Source organism: Alosa pseudoharengus, unplaced genomic scaffold, assembly GCF_046254945.1.
Source record: "Alosa pseudoharengus isolate Yale_2024_CS ecotype anadromous, Long Island Sound unplaced genomic scaffold, YU_APseudo_1.1 YU_APseudo_1.1_scf_4, whole genome shotgun sequence".
In the NCBI taxonomy this organism is placed as follows: domain Eukaryota; kingdom Metazoa; phylum Chordata; class Actinopteri; order Clupeiformes; family Clupeidae; genus Alosa; species Alosa pseudoharengus.
Window position 1 is genome coordinate 24219623 of NW_027468774.1, and position 16749 is coordinate 24236371.

Sequence of the window (16749 nt, forward strand, 5' to 3'; positions counted from 1 at the left end):
ACTGCTTGCCTCCCCCCCTCTCCCCGGCCCTACCCTCCCCTTCCCAGGTTGAGAGTGTAATGGGATTAAAACATTCCAAGACTGGAGAGGGCGAAAGAGAAACGGAGAAATATGGGGCAAAGTGGGACGTGGAAGTGTTGAAGAAATGGGATGGAAGTCAAAAGACCTAAGCTTGAAATGCGCAGCAAAAATGGCAGCAGGGGAAAGTAACCAAGTGAAATTTGATCTCCTATAATGTCACCAATAGGACTTTTTTTAAAAACATTTTGATCTCCCAGTTAGTTCTCGCATAGCTTTGACAAAATATATGTATTTCATGACTGATAATGCCAACACACACACTGTAACGCAACTGCTTGATGTTACACTTCAATTTGACCCATACCAAGGTCTGTATGAGTGTGCTCTTTCTCCTGTATACTCACAATCTACCATCTTTCCACATCATAGGGTAGGGCTGCTTGTTGTCATGGAAACACAACCCCTCCGCCCCCCATGAAACAATGAATGGCCTATTTGTTTATTTGTTTGTTTGTGGGGGTGTGCGGTGCAGAGTAAACTCCTATAACCATCAGTTCAAGAAAGGATCAGCACACTATGGCCCAGTAACACTGTGAAATAAACAAACCAACTGAGTCATGACTAACATTTGGATACATTTCAGTGGTGTAGTCCACCTCACCATGGCCCTCAACAGAAGTTGATTTCAAGTGACGTATGGAGGTGTGCAGAATCACCACAGACAGGAAATGCAGGGTGTGGAACTGGGGAGGCATGTTACAGGGCAACAGAACACACAGTGTGCTTCGTCACGTCAGTGTGACTCAAGATATTGAGCCACCAAGAAAAACATGTTCCTAACGAGAACTTATGGGTATCAGATATCCAGATTTGGCCCAATGAGTTCAAGAACTCATTATGTCCTGTACAAGAGAAATTCTGATCATTAATAAGTCAACTACAAATTCCTATTTATGAAACTTTATTTTATGTGTTAAACAGCATGGAGGTTTTTAACCATTTATTGGGGATGTTTTTGTTTGTAACTAGTTATTGTATCACCCTCAAATTCATATTGACACACTTGCAAATGTAATTTGGTGTCAGAAACCCATGATATGGAACAGCATGAGCAGCATATCACCAATTTGGAAAAATTAGCAAATTTCTTTATCAGCGCTCAAAGTAGTGCTGCTGGTGTTTCGGAAGGCATTGAATTGCCTACTGTGGTGTTGGCGTTTGCAAGGTTGGATTTTACCCATTACCTTAGGCAATAAAGGTTAGTTTTTCCAGAGAAAACCCTCTTGAATCACATATATCAGTGATAACAGACCCTTATGTATCAAATGTATTTATCTGAAACCACACGACATTAGGCCTGTCCATATAATTTACCTACACAAGAAAACTCATACACAAATTCAAAGCAATTTCTTACAAAACATTTTTAATAACTACTTAAAATAAAGAGAAACTCAAAACTATTCCACACTGCTGTGTTCATACCCATGCTTTACTCCTGATTCAGAAGTCCACCTAGTGGAGGAGAGGTGGGCATGCAGCAGAAAGTTCCAGATGGAGAGCTGGGGGTTGGACCACTGATTGATTGAGCAGCCAATCAAAACAATACCATTTTGTGTTCGTTTTGAGTGATACCTGGGACCTCTGTTTATGGTTGACGTGTGAATCAATGTCTCTTTTCCAAACTTGCTTTTTTCACAACAGCTGCAGTTTGGGTCTTGGAGGATTGGTCTGATTCTTTAGGGTGCAGGTGTGCTTGGTCCGGCTTAGGTCAGGTCAGCTTAGTCTGTTATGATAAGTTCATCACAGCCCCAGTCCTCATAACTTCCATCAGGCAGGTACCTCCTGATAATAATTGGAATTTTTCTGCTCCTGTGGAAATGAAACAGAACAAAATATACACAATCCATACCTACAGTATATACCACTTTTAGCTTTTCACTTAACCAAGGGTACAGCTCATTTCACTAGTGTTCATCAGTGAGCAAACCTCATGCCTTCCAAGGCCAACTGAATTTTCTTGTACATTCATTACTGCATTTTACCTTTGCTTAAATAGTTAACAGTAGTTCTTTAACCTACAGTATATGTATTACATTAAAATGACTACAACACTATGACTACAACACATCACAAAATATTCAATGGGGCTTTATCTCAAGGTATTATGACTAATCATCTGCCAATATCCAGCAGCAGCACTCAGGACAGGACATTTCCACGTTGTAAACAACATTAAGCACTTTCCTTTGGTGCTATTTTCAGAGATAGTTTGGGAAGTGCGTGTACAATCAGATGCTCTTTTAAAAAATATCATAGCTGGAAAAACATCACTAAACATAAAGAAAATATTGAGGCAGACGGTTGTAACTCACTTCAGCTCCTTCATGGCAATCTGAAGTGGGTCTGTTTCCCCTTCCAGCTCCACCATAACTGGGGCACACATACTATGAAAGGAAAGAAATGATTTTCACTTTTGTCGAACTTCCAGTCAAATATACACTTTAGCAAGCTGATTTCACCAACATGCTTTCAGTAACATTAGACAACAAATAGGTAGCTTCACAGTTAGGGTACTTTATTTCACGAGAACAAAAAAGAAACCTTGAAATATCATTATTTATGTTTTTTTTTTTTTGTTTATTTATGCTACATCTGTTCAAGGACAAAAAATGTTTTATGGTTACTGGTCATTTTACAATTCTTAGATATGTATACTTCCAATGTTATGAGTGTGTCGGAGTGGACATCGGACATTCACAATCAGTATACAGTTATTTTATACTGACTGAAAAAAAAGTTGCATCATAATACAATGGGAAATAAGTATTGAACTCGTCAACATTTCCAATGAGGCTATTCACATGACATTTTTACCAGACATTAGTATTAACTCAGGAAATCCAAACATTAAAGTCCGTAAATAAAGTTATGTGTATCAAAGTGGAATGACACAGGAAAAAAAAAGTATTCAACGCGCAAACTCAAATTTCTTAAATACTTTGTGGAAAATCCTTGTAATGACAGCTTTAAGACATTTTCCTGTATGATAAAACTAATCAGTCGCAGCATTCAGGTATTTTAGCCCATTATTCTAAACAGATAGCCTTAAATCTTGAAGATTCCGGGGTGCCCTCTTGTGAATCCTGATCTTTAGTTCCTTATACAAATATTAAATTGGATTTAAGTTAGGGCCTTGATTTTCTTTCTATAACACCAATTATGCTGGAAGGTCCACCATGTCTCATCCTCATGGATGGTAAGATTCTCCCAGATAAAAATGGCTCCATGTATTGTTCCTTCAACTGTAGGAAGTCTGCCAGAGCGCACACCATGATGCGCCCAACTCCAAACTTCACTGCTGGTATAATATTTGTAGGGTGATGTGCAGTGCCATTTCTCCTCCAAACATGGCATGTAATATTACAGCCAAAACCTTCCATTTTGCCCTCATCTGACCAAACTACATTCTCCCAGTATTTCACAGGCTTGTCCAAATGTTGTGTAACTTTAAACAACCTTCGTCATGCCTTTTCTTTAGTAATGTCTTGCTGGGTGAGCGTGCATAGAGACCATGGTGGTGGAGTGCATTGCCTATGTTTTTCTCTGTAACAATTGTACCGGCTACCTCTAACCCTGCTGGTTTTCTTCCAGCTCTTGCTGGTCTTTGCTGTAGTTGCTGAGTAGTTGGTTGGGCCACCAGGTGGACATGATGGCGTGACCATCTGAGGTAGCTGCTCATCCTGGTGTAAGATGGTCATGATGGTGACCACCATAGATATTAGAAAGCTAGATACCGCATTGGGATTTTGAACATATGTAAATAGCGCCGCCACATTGGTTGGGGCCACAATCACTGGAGGCCAATGGAAAAACATGTGACTGACTCAGACAGGTGTGTCTTATTGCCAGCAAGTGTTGCCCATAGACAGTAAGGTGTTTGCCCCCAGCAATATGGCGGCCACGTTCATGTATGCCAACTAATAGAACTCGACGGACAATGCTGTATCTAGCTTTCTGATATCTATGGTGACCACCCTGCCAAGCTTGACATTGGTGGTATAAGATGGTCAGGCTGGTTTGCTAGAATGACCAACATAAGCAGGCATGGCCATTTAAACCAGCAATGTAAGACCAGTAACACCAGTTAAAATGACCAGCTTGAGGAAGTACAACAAGCAAAACCATCTGAATTACCATCGTGAATGGCCTCATTGGAAATATACTTATTGAAAAAATGTTTGACGCCTTCAATACTAATTACACACTGTACTTTCTATAGCATGTTTACAAGAGTTGGAGTGGACAAAACATGTTTGGTAGAAAACTTTTGTGATTACGTTGTCAATAATGATATTTAAATTGTATCTGTTGTTGTTTTTCTTTGTTGGGTAGTTACTTAGTTTAATACATATCTCCAGTATATTCTTTGCTAAATAAGTTCAACCAGATCAGCAATATTTGTTATAATATCATTTATTTTTTATATATTTCTATATTTCAAATACTCACTATTTCCGTTCAAATTATGATCATATGATATGATATATGTGCTTTCTTCAACATCACAATTGTAACATATTACTGAATATCTTCCAGTTTTCTGTCCACCGTAAAATGTTGTTAATACGTGTTAAAGTGGTGTAATTTTAAAAATCGATTCTATTTGGATTAAAATGACTGAAAGATGTAGCCTAGAAATCTAGACGCACCCTAGCGGCAGCAAATTAATTTGCTCAGCCTGTACGTCTAGTATCGAACCATAGGAATTTCTATTGGCTTAACACCGTGGATGTTCTCCAATCACAGCGCTCCATTTCGTTACAGAGTCTTAAGGCGGGCTTAACAGGATAACGACATCCTGCGACGGTGAACAACAAGGAAGGTGGCTATATGGCGAACGAAGAGCGCTTGTTTGAATCGGCGTTGGCATCAACTTGGAGGAGTTGGATTTGTGCTTTTCTTTGAAAGTAGAGCAACACAATGCACTTAAGTCATTCCTTTCGTAGAAGGATGTATTTGCTGTTTTGCCGACCGGATACGGATATGGTCGTAGCGCTGGCCTATTGCATGCCTAGGCAGTTTGAAAGACAATTCTCTGCCCGCCCCTTGGATTAAGCAGGTGAATGATTCGATTCCAGACTATACATTTCAATGATATAGGATGGCCCGCCAGGCTATGAAAGATGTGTTTTGTGCCAACAAATGGTATTTTTGCAGTTCTTTTCCCAGCTGTCAATGTGATGATATGTCTAGATATTAATAATAACATAGTTATTAATCACATATTTTGAGACACACAAACATGTATGATAATGTCAAGTGCTTACCCTGAGTGTGCAATGACCCAAATGTAGGTCTACAAAGTACCGTGCCCCTGAAGGGACATGGTAGGGAATTCTTTTTTAGAGCTGGACATTTATTTTCAGAGCTCCTTTTTCTTTCTATCGGAATAATTTTGCATTCCCTTGCAATAAGTTTTGCATTTCCACATAATACTTTTGAGTTCTCTTCACCTATTGTGAGGGAGCTCAAAAGTATTCTTTGCAAATGCAAAAGTATTGTGAGGGACTCCTAATAGCAGCCCAAAAAATAAATCCCCACCTCAAGAAGAATAATTCCTACCATGTCCCTTTGGGGACTCCGTAAGAAATGGCCTAACGAATGTGGCTAATAAACCAGATGTGCGTTCAAATTTTTAAACAGATTTCTGTTTGCCTTCAGTTCTCGCTGAACATTTGTGAACACTTGCAAACTTGTCTAAGGAGGTAGTTCTCCGTGAACATACAGTGGACCTGGACGTGATCTTTACAAAGTGTTACCATTACAATAGAATGTTTACACCAAATCTTTCCAATTTAACTGTTCCGAGAAAACATGTTTGCCAGGAACTTTCGCCACTGTTTGCCAAATTTGAACGTTCCTCAGTACTTGATGAAAACATCAAACAAATCAAATAGAATCAAATGAAGAGTCCTGATAACCCTTTTTCACTCACGCAATCTGCAGGGCTCGAGTTCCTAAGACTCGTGCTCGCTCATACTTGGTCATGTAAGGTGTGGTAATTCTTTTCTGATTAGCTTGTTGTCCTTCCCCAGCTGGTAGAATCTGCACATTCTCCTGGTCTTCCTATAGTGAAGAAGTAAAATGATACCTACTTTATAGGGCAATACTGAAGACAAAGTATGACGGAACACAAAGTTCATTATAAATATATAGGGTCATTCCACGTCAGTTCAACCAGGGCCCACGCAATTAGGTCTAAAAAAATTCTGAAAAAATTACCAGGTGTACCAATGTTATGGTGGTTGTGGTTGTATAGAGTAACCTGTGGTAGCTCTATACAAAACATATTGATGTCAATGGTGCATTTTGCCAATGTTCAGGGTGGAAAGTGAAAAGAAAAGATTTGCATAAGACAAGTCAAATTGGTGTTTTTGAAAAGAAAAGATCATGGAGAATAAAGAAAAAAATATTTAAAAAATCTTTGTATATTCCCACAAGGTGTTTGGGTGCTCTGAAAATGAGAACCAAAATGATTTTTTAGACTTGTAAAGTCTGCTGTTCAGACCCTGAAGGGATTTGTTTTCTGTTCATTGTTTTTTTTGAGAGTGTTTCTACTTATCTCAGTAAGGAAAATAAATCAAGAGCCTATGTTGAGTACAAATATGTCTTCTGAAGGCTTAAACAGAGCCCAGCCAAAAACTCCAATAAAATTTGTATCAACTTTGAGGGACAGCTATGACCATGCAGGATTATCCAGACCAAACGTGACGATTTTGCTACATACTATTCCTATTTATGTACCAGCATGCAAAATTTGAGCCTCCTACATGGTTTAGTTCTTACGCTGTGGCCTTGTGAACTTTGACCAAAAAAAGAGGCCGAACAAAATCGACACCCCCCTCCCAATGTAAAACTGGCTGTATCTTGGAAAGTATTGATCTTACATAAGAGTAATTTTACAGTGTGTCTCCTGGGTAACATAGGTACACCTGGTAATTTTTTCAGAATTTTTTGAGATCTAAGTGCGTGGGCCCTGGTTGAATTGACGTGGAATGACCCATAGCCTATATACATGTTTTAGTTTATATTCATCATCATCTACCTTTATGACTTTGCATACTTTTGACATCATTAAAAGGTGTCTGTCTACTATATGTACATTGAAAGTCACTTAAAAGTCGGCTTTCTTTGCACTTTTTGCTATTATATGATATTACTACATAATTTCATATGTGCTATTTGTGCTACATAACCGTCTGTATTGTTCTACTCTATAAAAAATAGTCAAAGTAAAGAAAAAAAAACATGAACAAGACGTTGGTGTCCCCAAACATTTGACTGGTAGCCTACTGTACTTTAAGGGGGACATGTCCCCTCCAATATTCAAAAACAGATTTATGTTAACTCCATGGCTACAGCCTTGTTGCAAATGCAGTGTTGCCAGGTGCAGGTTAAAATTATTGTGTAGATAGGTAGATCTACTTTACTTCAGAAAGAGTTAATATTTGAAAGTGCACTATTCATTTAACTTACATCCTCCGCGTTCTCCAAGTCATCTAACCCTTCATCTTCTTCCCCATCGTCGAAATCTCCGTCATCGAAGCTATCAGAACAAAGTGAATCGGTATATATTACAAGCGTATACGCGTTTCAAGGATAAACATTAATGAACGAAGCGAAGCAGTCTGAATGGGTCGAAGTGCCAAGTAAAAACAGTCTAACGTTGACATCACATGCAAGCTTCTCTATCGCACTGAGCTTTCGCAAAAGACTTCCAAATGAAAAGTGAAATTTGCCTCAAGTCTTATCGATCACCTACGTTAACAATAACTTTTAAACGTATTATCCAACATGGATCACGCTCCCGTAGCCGTCTAACTTTGCTAGGGCATCAGGATAACAAGCTATTTAACATTACTGTTCACATGCGAGTTCTATTAATGCAGTCAGCAAGGCATTGTCGTTAATGTTGTGTATTTTACTCACTTGTCTTCGTTGTCAGACATTATTTACTCAGACTGGGTATTTGACTTGATAACCAAATGTTCAACTTGTTCAAAATGTGGAGGCACCAGAAAACACACGAGAATGATGTCGACACTTTCAACTTCCGCCTTTATCATACACTTCCGGTCGTCTTAGTATTCCGTGTAAAACACAATACCATGAAAAACAATTCCGACGAAGCCAATCAATTGAATCTATGTTCTGTCTTTTCCCCTGAAACTAAAAAAAAATATGAGTTTTGCTGAAGTTATTGTGTGAAAACTATCCACACACATCATGTGAAATAACAGCACAACACAAGTAATGCAAAAAGCCATAATACTTTACTTTTCAGACAGAGTATGCGTGCAATGACAGAATAGAATGTCTGAGTTTCTTAACATAGCCTGAAAATAAATATCCAATGTCTTTCCGTCTACACAATTTCGCAAAAATCCATTCTTGAGGGGAATAACCCTAGCATTGGCCACAAACATAAGTTTAACTACTTTTAAAGTTTAAATACTGGCATGCCCATTTATAAAAGCATAAATTCTTCATGATGCCCTACCCTGTGGAATAAGAAAATGCCATAAACTGGCTGAGATCACTCACAATCACTTCACAACATTTTGGGTAATCTTTGTGTGACATGTCTATGGCATGTCTACATAAATTCTCAATAAAGGGGCAACTTTATTTGTGACACCGACTCTCCGGTAATCACTGCACATTCAGCTCTCGTGGCAAGACTACCCCCAGTGGTTAGTCTTCAGCTCTTCTTCAGAGAGATTTTGCTCTTTCCCTTTTTGCTCTCAGTCTTGTGGCCGAGCTGCTTCAGCATCTTCATTGGCTTAAACTTTCCAGCAAAGATCCTCTGATCAGTTTCTTCATTTCTATGGGAATCTGGAAGGGTAAATAGAACAACATAAGATGAAGACAGCAAAGCTTCTAGGTTGCCTATATTTCAACGGGATGAATACAAGTTATAGGAAGACAGGAAGAGTGGTTTGCTTCATACCTCTCTTTTTGATCATGTCCTCTAACAGCATGTCCTCCTCTTGTTCTCTGAGAGAAGTAAACATAACTCAGTAAAAAGCCACACATTGTAACGTATTGTCTGCAAATAGGTATAGAACAAAAACAAATAACCTATCCACCTTATTCTTGAAAGCGGAAATCCATCCGGTTTTCATCTTCCGTCCATTCTATTTACATTATCAGTGAAGTCTCAGCAGGCTAACTACAATATGCTTCAACTTATATTTCTTTCGAAATGTTGACAATTCTGCACTCAATATGGATATTCTATATGACTGACAGAGAAATATAAAGTTTGCTTTTATATGGCTTAGGATATGTCAAGCACTGTCTACTGCCATATTAAAATCAATACAACTCAGCTTTGGCCGGAAATAGAAAACCGGATTTCTGAATACTGAGGTAACATGGTGACACCCTTTGTTTTTTGTTGTTGATGGAACTAGTCGTTAAATAAACTGCATGTTATAGTTGGCTCACCTTTGCCGGTCCTGGTCCAGGCTGTTGATAATTTGGTTTCTCTGTTCAATGATGGTGACTAGGTCTGACATCAGCTGCTTCTCCCTGGCCTTGTCATCCTTGCTCCAATCTTTCTCTGATCAACAGACATGGTTGAAGAAAAATAAACACAGAATACTCATTGAATAAATAAATAATATTTACACATGATGAAGGATGGATGCATTGCTGTGGTAATGTGGTAAACACCTGGTTTATTGAAGAGACATCTTAATTCATATTCCACATCTGACTGCCTCTCCTCCAGATTCTGCTGCTTTGCCCTTTAAATGTATATAGAAAAAAAGTCACCAAAAGCTACATTGTGTGGAAATCTAAGAGCCTTTTCAGTGTCACATAGTTTGCCATGACACTATGGGTCCTACTTTAAAAGACGGGCAAAGTGCAAAGTCAACCAAAGTGTCTGCATGAACTAAACCTACTGTGTGGTGTGTGGAAGGATTAAGCAGACAAATCAATATTTGTGCCTATAGAATCTTGCTCATGGTATCACATTTGCAAAGAGATTTTCCCTCATTATCAAATTAGCTTTAGTTGGACTTTAGACTTTGCACTTTCCCCATTTAAATTAGGGCTCCACGTGTCATGACATACTGTACTGTACTGTACTTTTTCCTCTACTGACTGACTAATTTGGGTATCATAGTTTTACAACATATATAATATGAAAATGATTGAAACAGATAATGAAAATACATGTTGTAGAGCGTCCACAGCATTTGCTATTTCCCACATCAGATCCGCAGAACTTGGCTGAATATAATTAGACAGAGAACTGATACCTGTTTTGTTTTCGATAGGATACAGGATTTACAATCATGAATGAGGAAGACAAATTAGAAGTGAGACCATAAGTGAACACCTAACTGGGGCAGTGTTATGTGTCACTGTGTGGTTCCTGTTTCTTGAGCATCCAGTTTTAGACAGACATTTCACTTCCAACCATACGGGAACAGAAAAGAACATACAGTGGCACACTGCTCCTCCTCTTGTATGTTTTGGCGTCATGGGTACGCTGGGGAATACGTCGCTCTGTCTGGCATCTTTTGTGTTTGTTATTTTTTAAATGTATTTGTCATGTCTTGGTGTCACAAGTACGCTGGTGACTACGCCGCTCTGTCCGGCATCTTTTGTCTTATTGTCTTTTTGCAACGTTCATTTTTACGGTAAGCAGAATACCCTGCCGGGGCATCATAGGATTTTGTGCACTCACATGTAGACCAGCTCAGCGTCTCTGCGCACCAGCATGTGTTTCTCATGAATGAGGGTGAACCAGTTCACCAAAAGGTCATCCTCTTTTTCTGAACAAAAAGAGAGAAAAAAAATCTATGTGAGGAACATTTTGCATGACTATCCATAAACATACACTCCTGCTCACACAGACAAGATATAAAGAGAAACAGGGTGTTGAGGTGGCAAAGGCCGGTGTGCACAAGGCTGCAAACCAAGTGTAGAGGATGTGGCATGTGGTCAACTAACTTGTTCTGAGACAAAATGCAGCAAAATACAAGATACAAAGTTGCATGGCACGCAACTGCCCAACAATTTTGAAACAAAGTGAAACAAAGGGAGCTCCATTCACACAGATCCAACCAGATCGAGGCTCAAAATACTTAACTCAGTTATGACCAAACCAAACTGAATCAAACTCAAAACCAAATCACTGAATGACTGTTTATGAAGCTATCAAAACATCCATCTCCTCTTCACCATTGTGACAGTTTCTGAGGCTCCTCTCCAGCTCCACGCCTCTCTGTTCCAGGCCATTCAAACGCCTCTCCAGCTCCCCGCGCTCTGTCTGTAGGTCTTTCTTCTGGAGGTGCCGGTCGGTCTCTACCTGCAGGCATTCAATCAATCGGCAGACGCTTGTAGTGAACTAATGAACTAAATGTCCAAATTGTGACAAAATCCTCAAGATAATAAAGGACTGATGTGATGATAAAATGCAAAATTAAGCCCTGTTTACTCTTTTGGTTCCTTGACAAGTCAAATAAAGTTATCAAATTAAACTGAGAGATGAAGACCCTATGCCCACCTACCTTTCTCTTGATGAGGGGAAAACCATGGCCAGGCGCTGCAGCTTTAGTGGAAGAGGAACATGACGCACTGGGAATCTCAGCAAGGGATGTTGTCCTGTTGAAAGGGTTTTCTTTGCATGTGCGCTGGTGGGCAGACGGAGATAATGTCACAACAACGTAACTAAGGATCATTCAACAGAACATGTCATTATAACCTGAAACATCACAGTAATCAATGAATGTCCTTACCTTGTTACGATATGGTTTAGTTGGTGGTGGTGGAGGCTCTCTGTCTCTGATCAGACAATCAGATGGCAACTGTTGAGTATGCTGTGAATGACTCTCAGTGTTTCTGTCACTACATGATGCACTTGGTGGAGAGGATGTGATATCTTGGGTTGATAACTGCACTTCTGATAAACTTTTAGGGAGATCTTGCTCTTGGCAAACATCAGTCTCTGAAAGCATCTGGGGTGCTGAGGCCAAAGCAGATTTTGGCAAACTCTCTAATTCAGTTCTGCCAGCAGGGGATTCTAATCTGGAAGCCTCAGGTACGGTGACTGCTTTAGCTAAATTTAGCGTACACACTGAACCAGCAGTCTCAGCTAAATCTGATACACAAGAGGAACAAATCGACGGAGCCACGTTGCCCGTGCCATTAGTCTCAGCTAGTGGTTTCTCAAGACGGTCTGTTTCAGCCATGTTTGGTGGAGCATTAGCTTGGACTAAAGGGCAGTCACCTGGTGAGTTAGAGTCTTCTGCTGAGCACACCACCCCTCTCTCTTCTGAAATGGATTCCCCTTTACGTGCGGGTGGTGTATCAGTGCATTCAGCTGATTGGGGGATGTTGGCCTTTGAGGTTGGGTTGTCATCAGCTGACCTTTCAGCGTTGGCTTGGTCCCGTACACTGGTGCCACACCAGGTCTGGCTTGTCACCATGGTCACCTGCACTTGGCTCTCATCTCTCTCCGAACATACTGTCCATGTGTCTTTGTGTGATCCCTCAAGACCTTCACTGACGTCCTCCTCGTCAAATGGATTATGAGGGGAGAGATGGACAGCCTTCCGCCTTGACCACATCTCACTGAGGAAAGGGACAGAGCAGGAGCGAGGGGGCTCTGGTGGAAGAGGGACTGGAGGAAGTTTGGCCCAAGGTCCAGGGTGAATCAAATCCAGCCAAGGGGGACTTTTTGGCTTCTGGTTTTCACTGGACTTGTCAGAGCTGAAGAAGAAAATTTACATGATGACATGAATCGACATGATGATTCCACACGTCTTTAGATTATGTAACTCCAGGCATGAGAACACGATATGCCACTTATTTACTTTTATGACAGTGTATTGAGACCATGTTGCATGGTGATACTTCACTTTAAACAATAAATTGATTGATTGATTGATTGATTGATTGATGTCACAAAATAAAAACACCATCATTTTAGTGCTTCAAATAAACAGACCTTCTTGACACGCTGAAGCCTTCCTCTCCAGACTTGGCTTCATGATCTGAAAGGCCGAGAAAGACACAAAAAAGTCAAACATGAGTTCAACATTGTTTACAACACTACCTTTCGGATGGCAAACAGTGACGGTAACTCACTCTCAGACAGAGAACGGTTCATCACTTTAGCAGGATGTGCCCTGGGTGGTGGCCAGGGGGGATTAGACCTGCTGGACTCCTGCTGTCGGGCTTTCGCCCTCCGTGGTGCTGGCACGGGCCGGCTGTTTGTCCCCGACTGACCAGCCAGTGCGGGAGAAGAGCCAGTGCCTGCACTGACTCCGAGCTTCTTTGTGTCAACATCCATGAGCTTCTGTTTTTCAAGAGTTTGTTTTCCTTCTGCCTTTTCTGTTTCTACCTCCTTGTCAGGAAGTGATTTCTTTTTATCGTCCACTTCGCACTGTGTGTGCTCATTTGTGCTCTCGGGCAACTGGCTTTCGCTTCTCTTCTCTTTGTCCACCTCTAGACTGTGCTGTTCAGTGAGGCTGGTTGAACAAGGCACGTCTTGAGTCACTCTCTGAAGAGCTTCTCCTGGGTCTGCGAGGCTATGCTGTTTAGGGAGGCCATTTGGTTTTTGTATGCAGAGGTGTGAACACAGCAGCGAGCCAGCCTCATCTCCCTTCCTGTATGATCCTGGGAAAAGGGTGCTGCTGCACTGACTACACCTGAAGTACATCACAACAACAGCAACATTGATTAAACTACTTCTTCCGCTATGCATACAGCAGTAATACAGCAAGTTACTACAAACATTTCATTCCCCTGATCTTTCATAACACTTTATTACTATTATTATTATTATTATTATTATTATTATTACCTTAATTATCTGACCAGCAAAAAAGGCAAGTCAGTCAATGAGCAAAGGGTCTCGTGCATGAACAAAAGCTTTTGTGTGGTTTATGGAAGTGTGAAGTTGACCCACTGATGCTTAAGCCTAGGATCTTGCTCTTGGTATTAAATTAGTGCATAGATTTTGCCACGTTATTAAATTAGCTTTAGTTAGACTTGTTTAGACTTTGCCAATTTTTTCATTTAGGGCCCTTGAAGTGAGAAGATCTGTATAATATGAGAAACATTTTCCCCCAACTCTTACTTGAAGCAGCTTCGATGGTACAACTTTCCATCCACGATGTGTCTCTGTACCAGGTGAACTTGCTTCTGGCACACACTGCACAAGTGGGCTGGAGCTCTGCTGTTGGTCTGGCCCTTCCCCTTCCCCTTCTCTGCTGAGCTCTAACAGTGCCAAGACCAGAGAGAGGGTCATTCTTCTAACAGACTGTTTCACAATGAAATTAACAACCAAACCGTTGGACATGGTTGATAACAGAGTAAAGAGTAAAGCAAAGTTTACTTTGGTTGGTAAACAACCTCAGATACCTGGAGCCCTTTCTTCCCATCTGTGCAGGTGCTTGGGAGGCTGGACATCAGGAAGTTGCTGAATCCAGCTGAAAATGTAAAAGATACAAATACCAATACCAGAATGCATCTGGGGAGTACATCCGCTGTATTCCTTTACTATAAGTGCATGAATGTGTCCATTCATTCTTGTAAACTAAAGTTCAGGGAGTTTACCAATAAGTGTGGAAAAGTGTGCATCCTGTACTTTGGACTGATTTCAAATAAACAGGCATAACTTGAAAGTGCAGTCCAAATGTTAAGGAGGTTGACCATGGATCAAGTGTGAGCAACAGAACAGTCCCACCATGTTATTCACTTTCACTTACAGTACTTTCTGCATTCATGCCAAAGCCAGAAAGGAAGAGTCGGCCAATGTCAGCAGCATCATAAGTTGGGAGCAGTACAGTACACAAGCACAGTCAACCTGAAGTGCCTTCTGGGACTCACCATCAGATGTCTTGGCAAAGTAGGTGAAGTACTGGGAAAGGTAGGTGATGACACTCAGCCTGTCAGGCACCTCTGGAGACACCATGTCAGCAGGGTCCAGCAAAGCAGGGATACCTAGATGTGTCTCAGCTACTTCGAAGGCCTGGTATCACAGAAAAAAGGGGTAAAATGTCAGTGTCAAACAGGTCTTTAACAAGGTTATTTCAGAAAGACTGATAGACAAAAGTTAGGCATCTTACTCTAATAAAATCTACATTAATCAGTGGATCACGACTGTCCATGATGTTCAGTCAGATCCTTCAAAAAACTCACCAGGCGATTGTTTTCATAGCCTTTCTCCTTCGAGAGTGAATGAAAATCTCTGTATTGAGAAGAGCATTATGTCAGTACATGTGGCGTTAAACAATGAAACAATAGATGATTTTCTTTTTTCTCACACAGGGATATAACCAATTAGGTCTTCAGACACGTGACACTATCTTACAATAGTAAAAGTATTCTTAAATTGTACAGAATTGCAATGTCTAGTAAGATGCTGAACTAGGCAGGAATAGGGAAAATAGGGAACCTGAGAAAAAAAAAATACTGTAGCCTCCACGTGGAATTTGTTGGTGGGTGCTATGTGAGCAGGATTGTTATTCTTTACGGAAGACTTAGCTACAAATCCTTAGTGACAGGCAAGCTCACATCCTCGGCTAAAGATTAGTTTGGCATCCAATGATGGGCTATGTTAAGGTCATGTGTGGGCGTCTAGTGAACACAATTATTTAAATATACAGGGCAATTAATGTTAGGAAATTATCCTTAACGTGTGAGATTAAGTTAAATGTGTTGTGTTAATTACAGCAAAATGCATAACTTTCGCCAACATGCCCAGTGTATTAGGCTAGCCTCGGTCTCTTAAGGCGCATGGATACTTACAGCAAGTCTGGTCTGTGTTTGTGGATGATGGCGCAGAAAGCCAACCCATCTTTGAAAGAGGTGGTCAAATCCCTAATTTCCACATTGGAATAATGTTCGCACTGTAAGCGACACCAATCCTGCAGAAGTTTCTGGGACCCCATATCACTTTAGAGTGCGTTTGCCACGTCTTTGAAGAGCAGCAGAGCACCCAGCCAGCTACTGTAACGTTAGGTGACACATTTGTTGACATCTTCGGCATAACATACCGTCATGGTAAAGCCCGCACTCGCAAATGCGGCTTGGATAAAAATAAATGCACCAAGATCAACAATATTCTTAGAAATGTAGTTCAGCCTTCAAAATGTTCTGGATTGTATGAGCTCAACACACCACAAATATTCAGTCCGGCCATTCGGAGTTCTAGCAACCGATCTAATGTTGACATAACAATCGGTTTCAATTTACAGTCAAATAAATGAATTGCATAGGCCTACTTAACGCAAATGTAAGCTACCTACCGACTTCCTTTAACAGAAACAAACACTGCTTACTTTTCTACCCACGCAACAGACGACAGGCTACAGCACACGGTGAATAGTGCTTTGTCGATTAAAGTTTCTAAATGTTGCATGAAGATTCAGACTTCCTTCCGACGCTGTAGGAATCTACAAATCTACAGTAATTCCCAATGGACACATACACGCGCAAAATCCCAAAATTCAAAACAATATCGTATGACTTGCAGAGACCGCAGACCAATTTCCTCGAACGACCAGTAGGGGGAAACAGACATCTCGTTTTATCTGGAGGGGTGGGGGAGACATGCCATTAGATTCTAGCTCACTACACTACGTGTTCACATGTGAATTTAATTAAATGTACTAAAACAGTGCAGCAGTTATCGCGTTT

The 16749-nt window shown here is 40.6% G+C and overlaps 2 protein-coding genes across 3 annotated transcripts; both read right to left on the reverse strand.

Moving 5' to 3' along the window:
- Window positions 1-1427: 1427 nt before the first annotated feature.
- On the reverse strand, window positions 1428-8148 carry polr2f (RNA polymerase II, I and III subunit F). Its single transcript, XM_076265443.1, has 5 exons — window positions 8014-8148; window positions 7561-7630; window positions 6020-6150; window positions 2397-2468; window positions 1428-1893 (listed from the first exon to the last, which is right to left on the reverse strand). The coding sequence occupies exons 1-5, from the start codon at window positions 8031-8033 to the stop codon at window positions 1803-1805; spliced, it is 384 nt and encodes a 127-aa protein (XP_076121558.1). The 5' UTR covers window positions 8034-8148; the 3' UTR covers window positions 1428-1802.
- A 185-nt stretch (window positions 8149-8333) lies between these two features.
- micall1b.2 (MICAL like 1b, duplicate 2) lies at window positions 8334-16598 on the reverse strand. Of its 2 annotated transcripts, none has more exons than XM_076265442.1 (15): window positions 15859-16598; window positions 15250-15298; window positions 14938-15079; window positions 14470-14537; window positions 14186-14325; window positions 13192-13754; window positions 13052-13097; window positions 11841-12813; window positions 11609-11735; window positions 11284-11406; window positions 10787-10874; window positions 9763-9836; window positions 9535-9649; window positions 9035-9081; window positions 8334-8919 (listed from the first exon to the last, which is right to left on the reverse strand). In XM_076265442.1, exons 1-15 carry the CDS (start codon window positions 15999-16001, stop codon window positions 8786-8788), a joined length of 2832 nt encoding a protein of 943 aa, XP_076121557.1. In that variant the 5' UTR covers window positions 16002-16598; the 3' UTR covers window positions 8334-8785. The 2 variants fall into 2 exon arrangements, with proteins under 2 accessions (XP_076121557.1, XP_076121555.1); XM_076265440.1 differs by having other exon boundaries at window positions 14461-14537.
- Window positions 16599-16749: the final 151 nt, after the last annotated feature.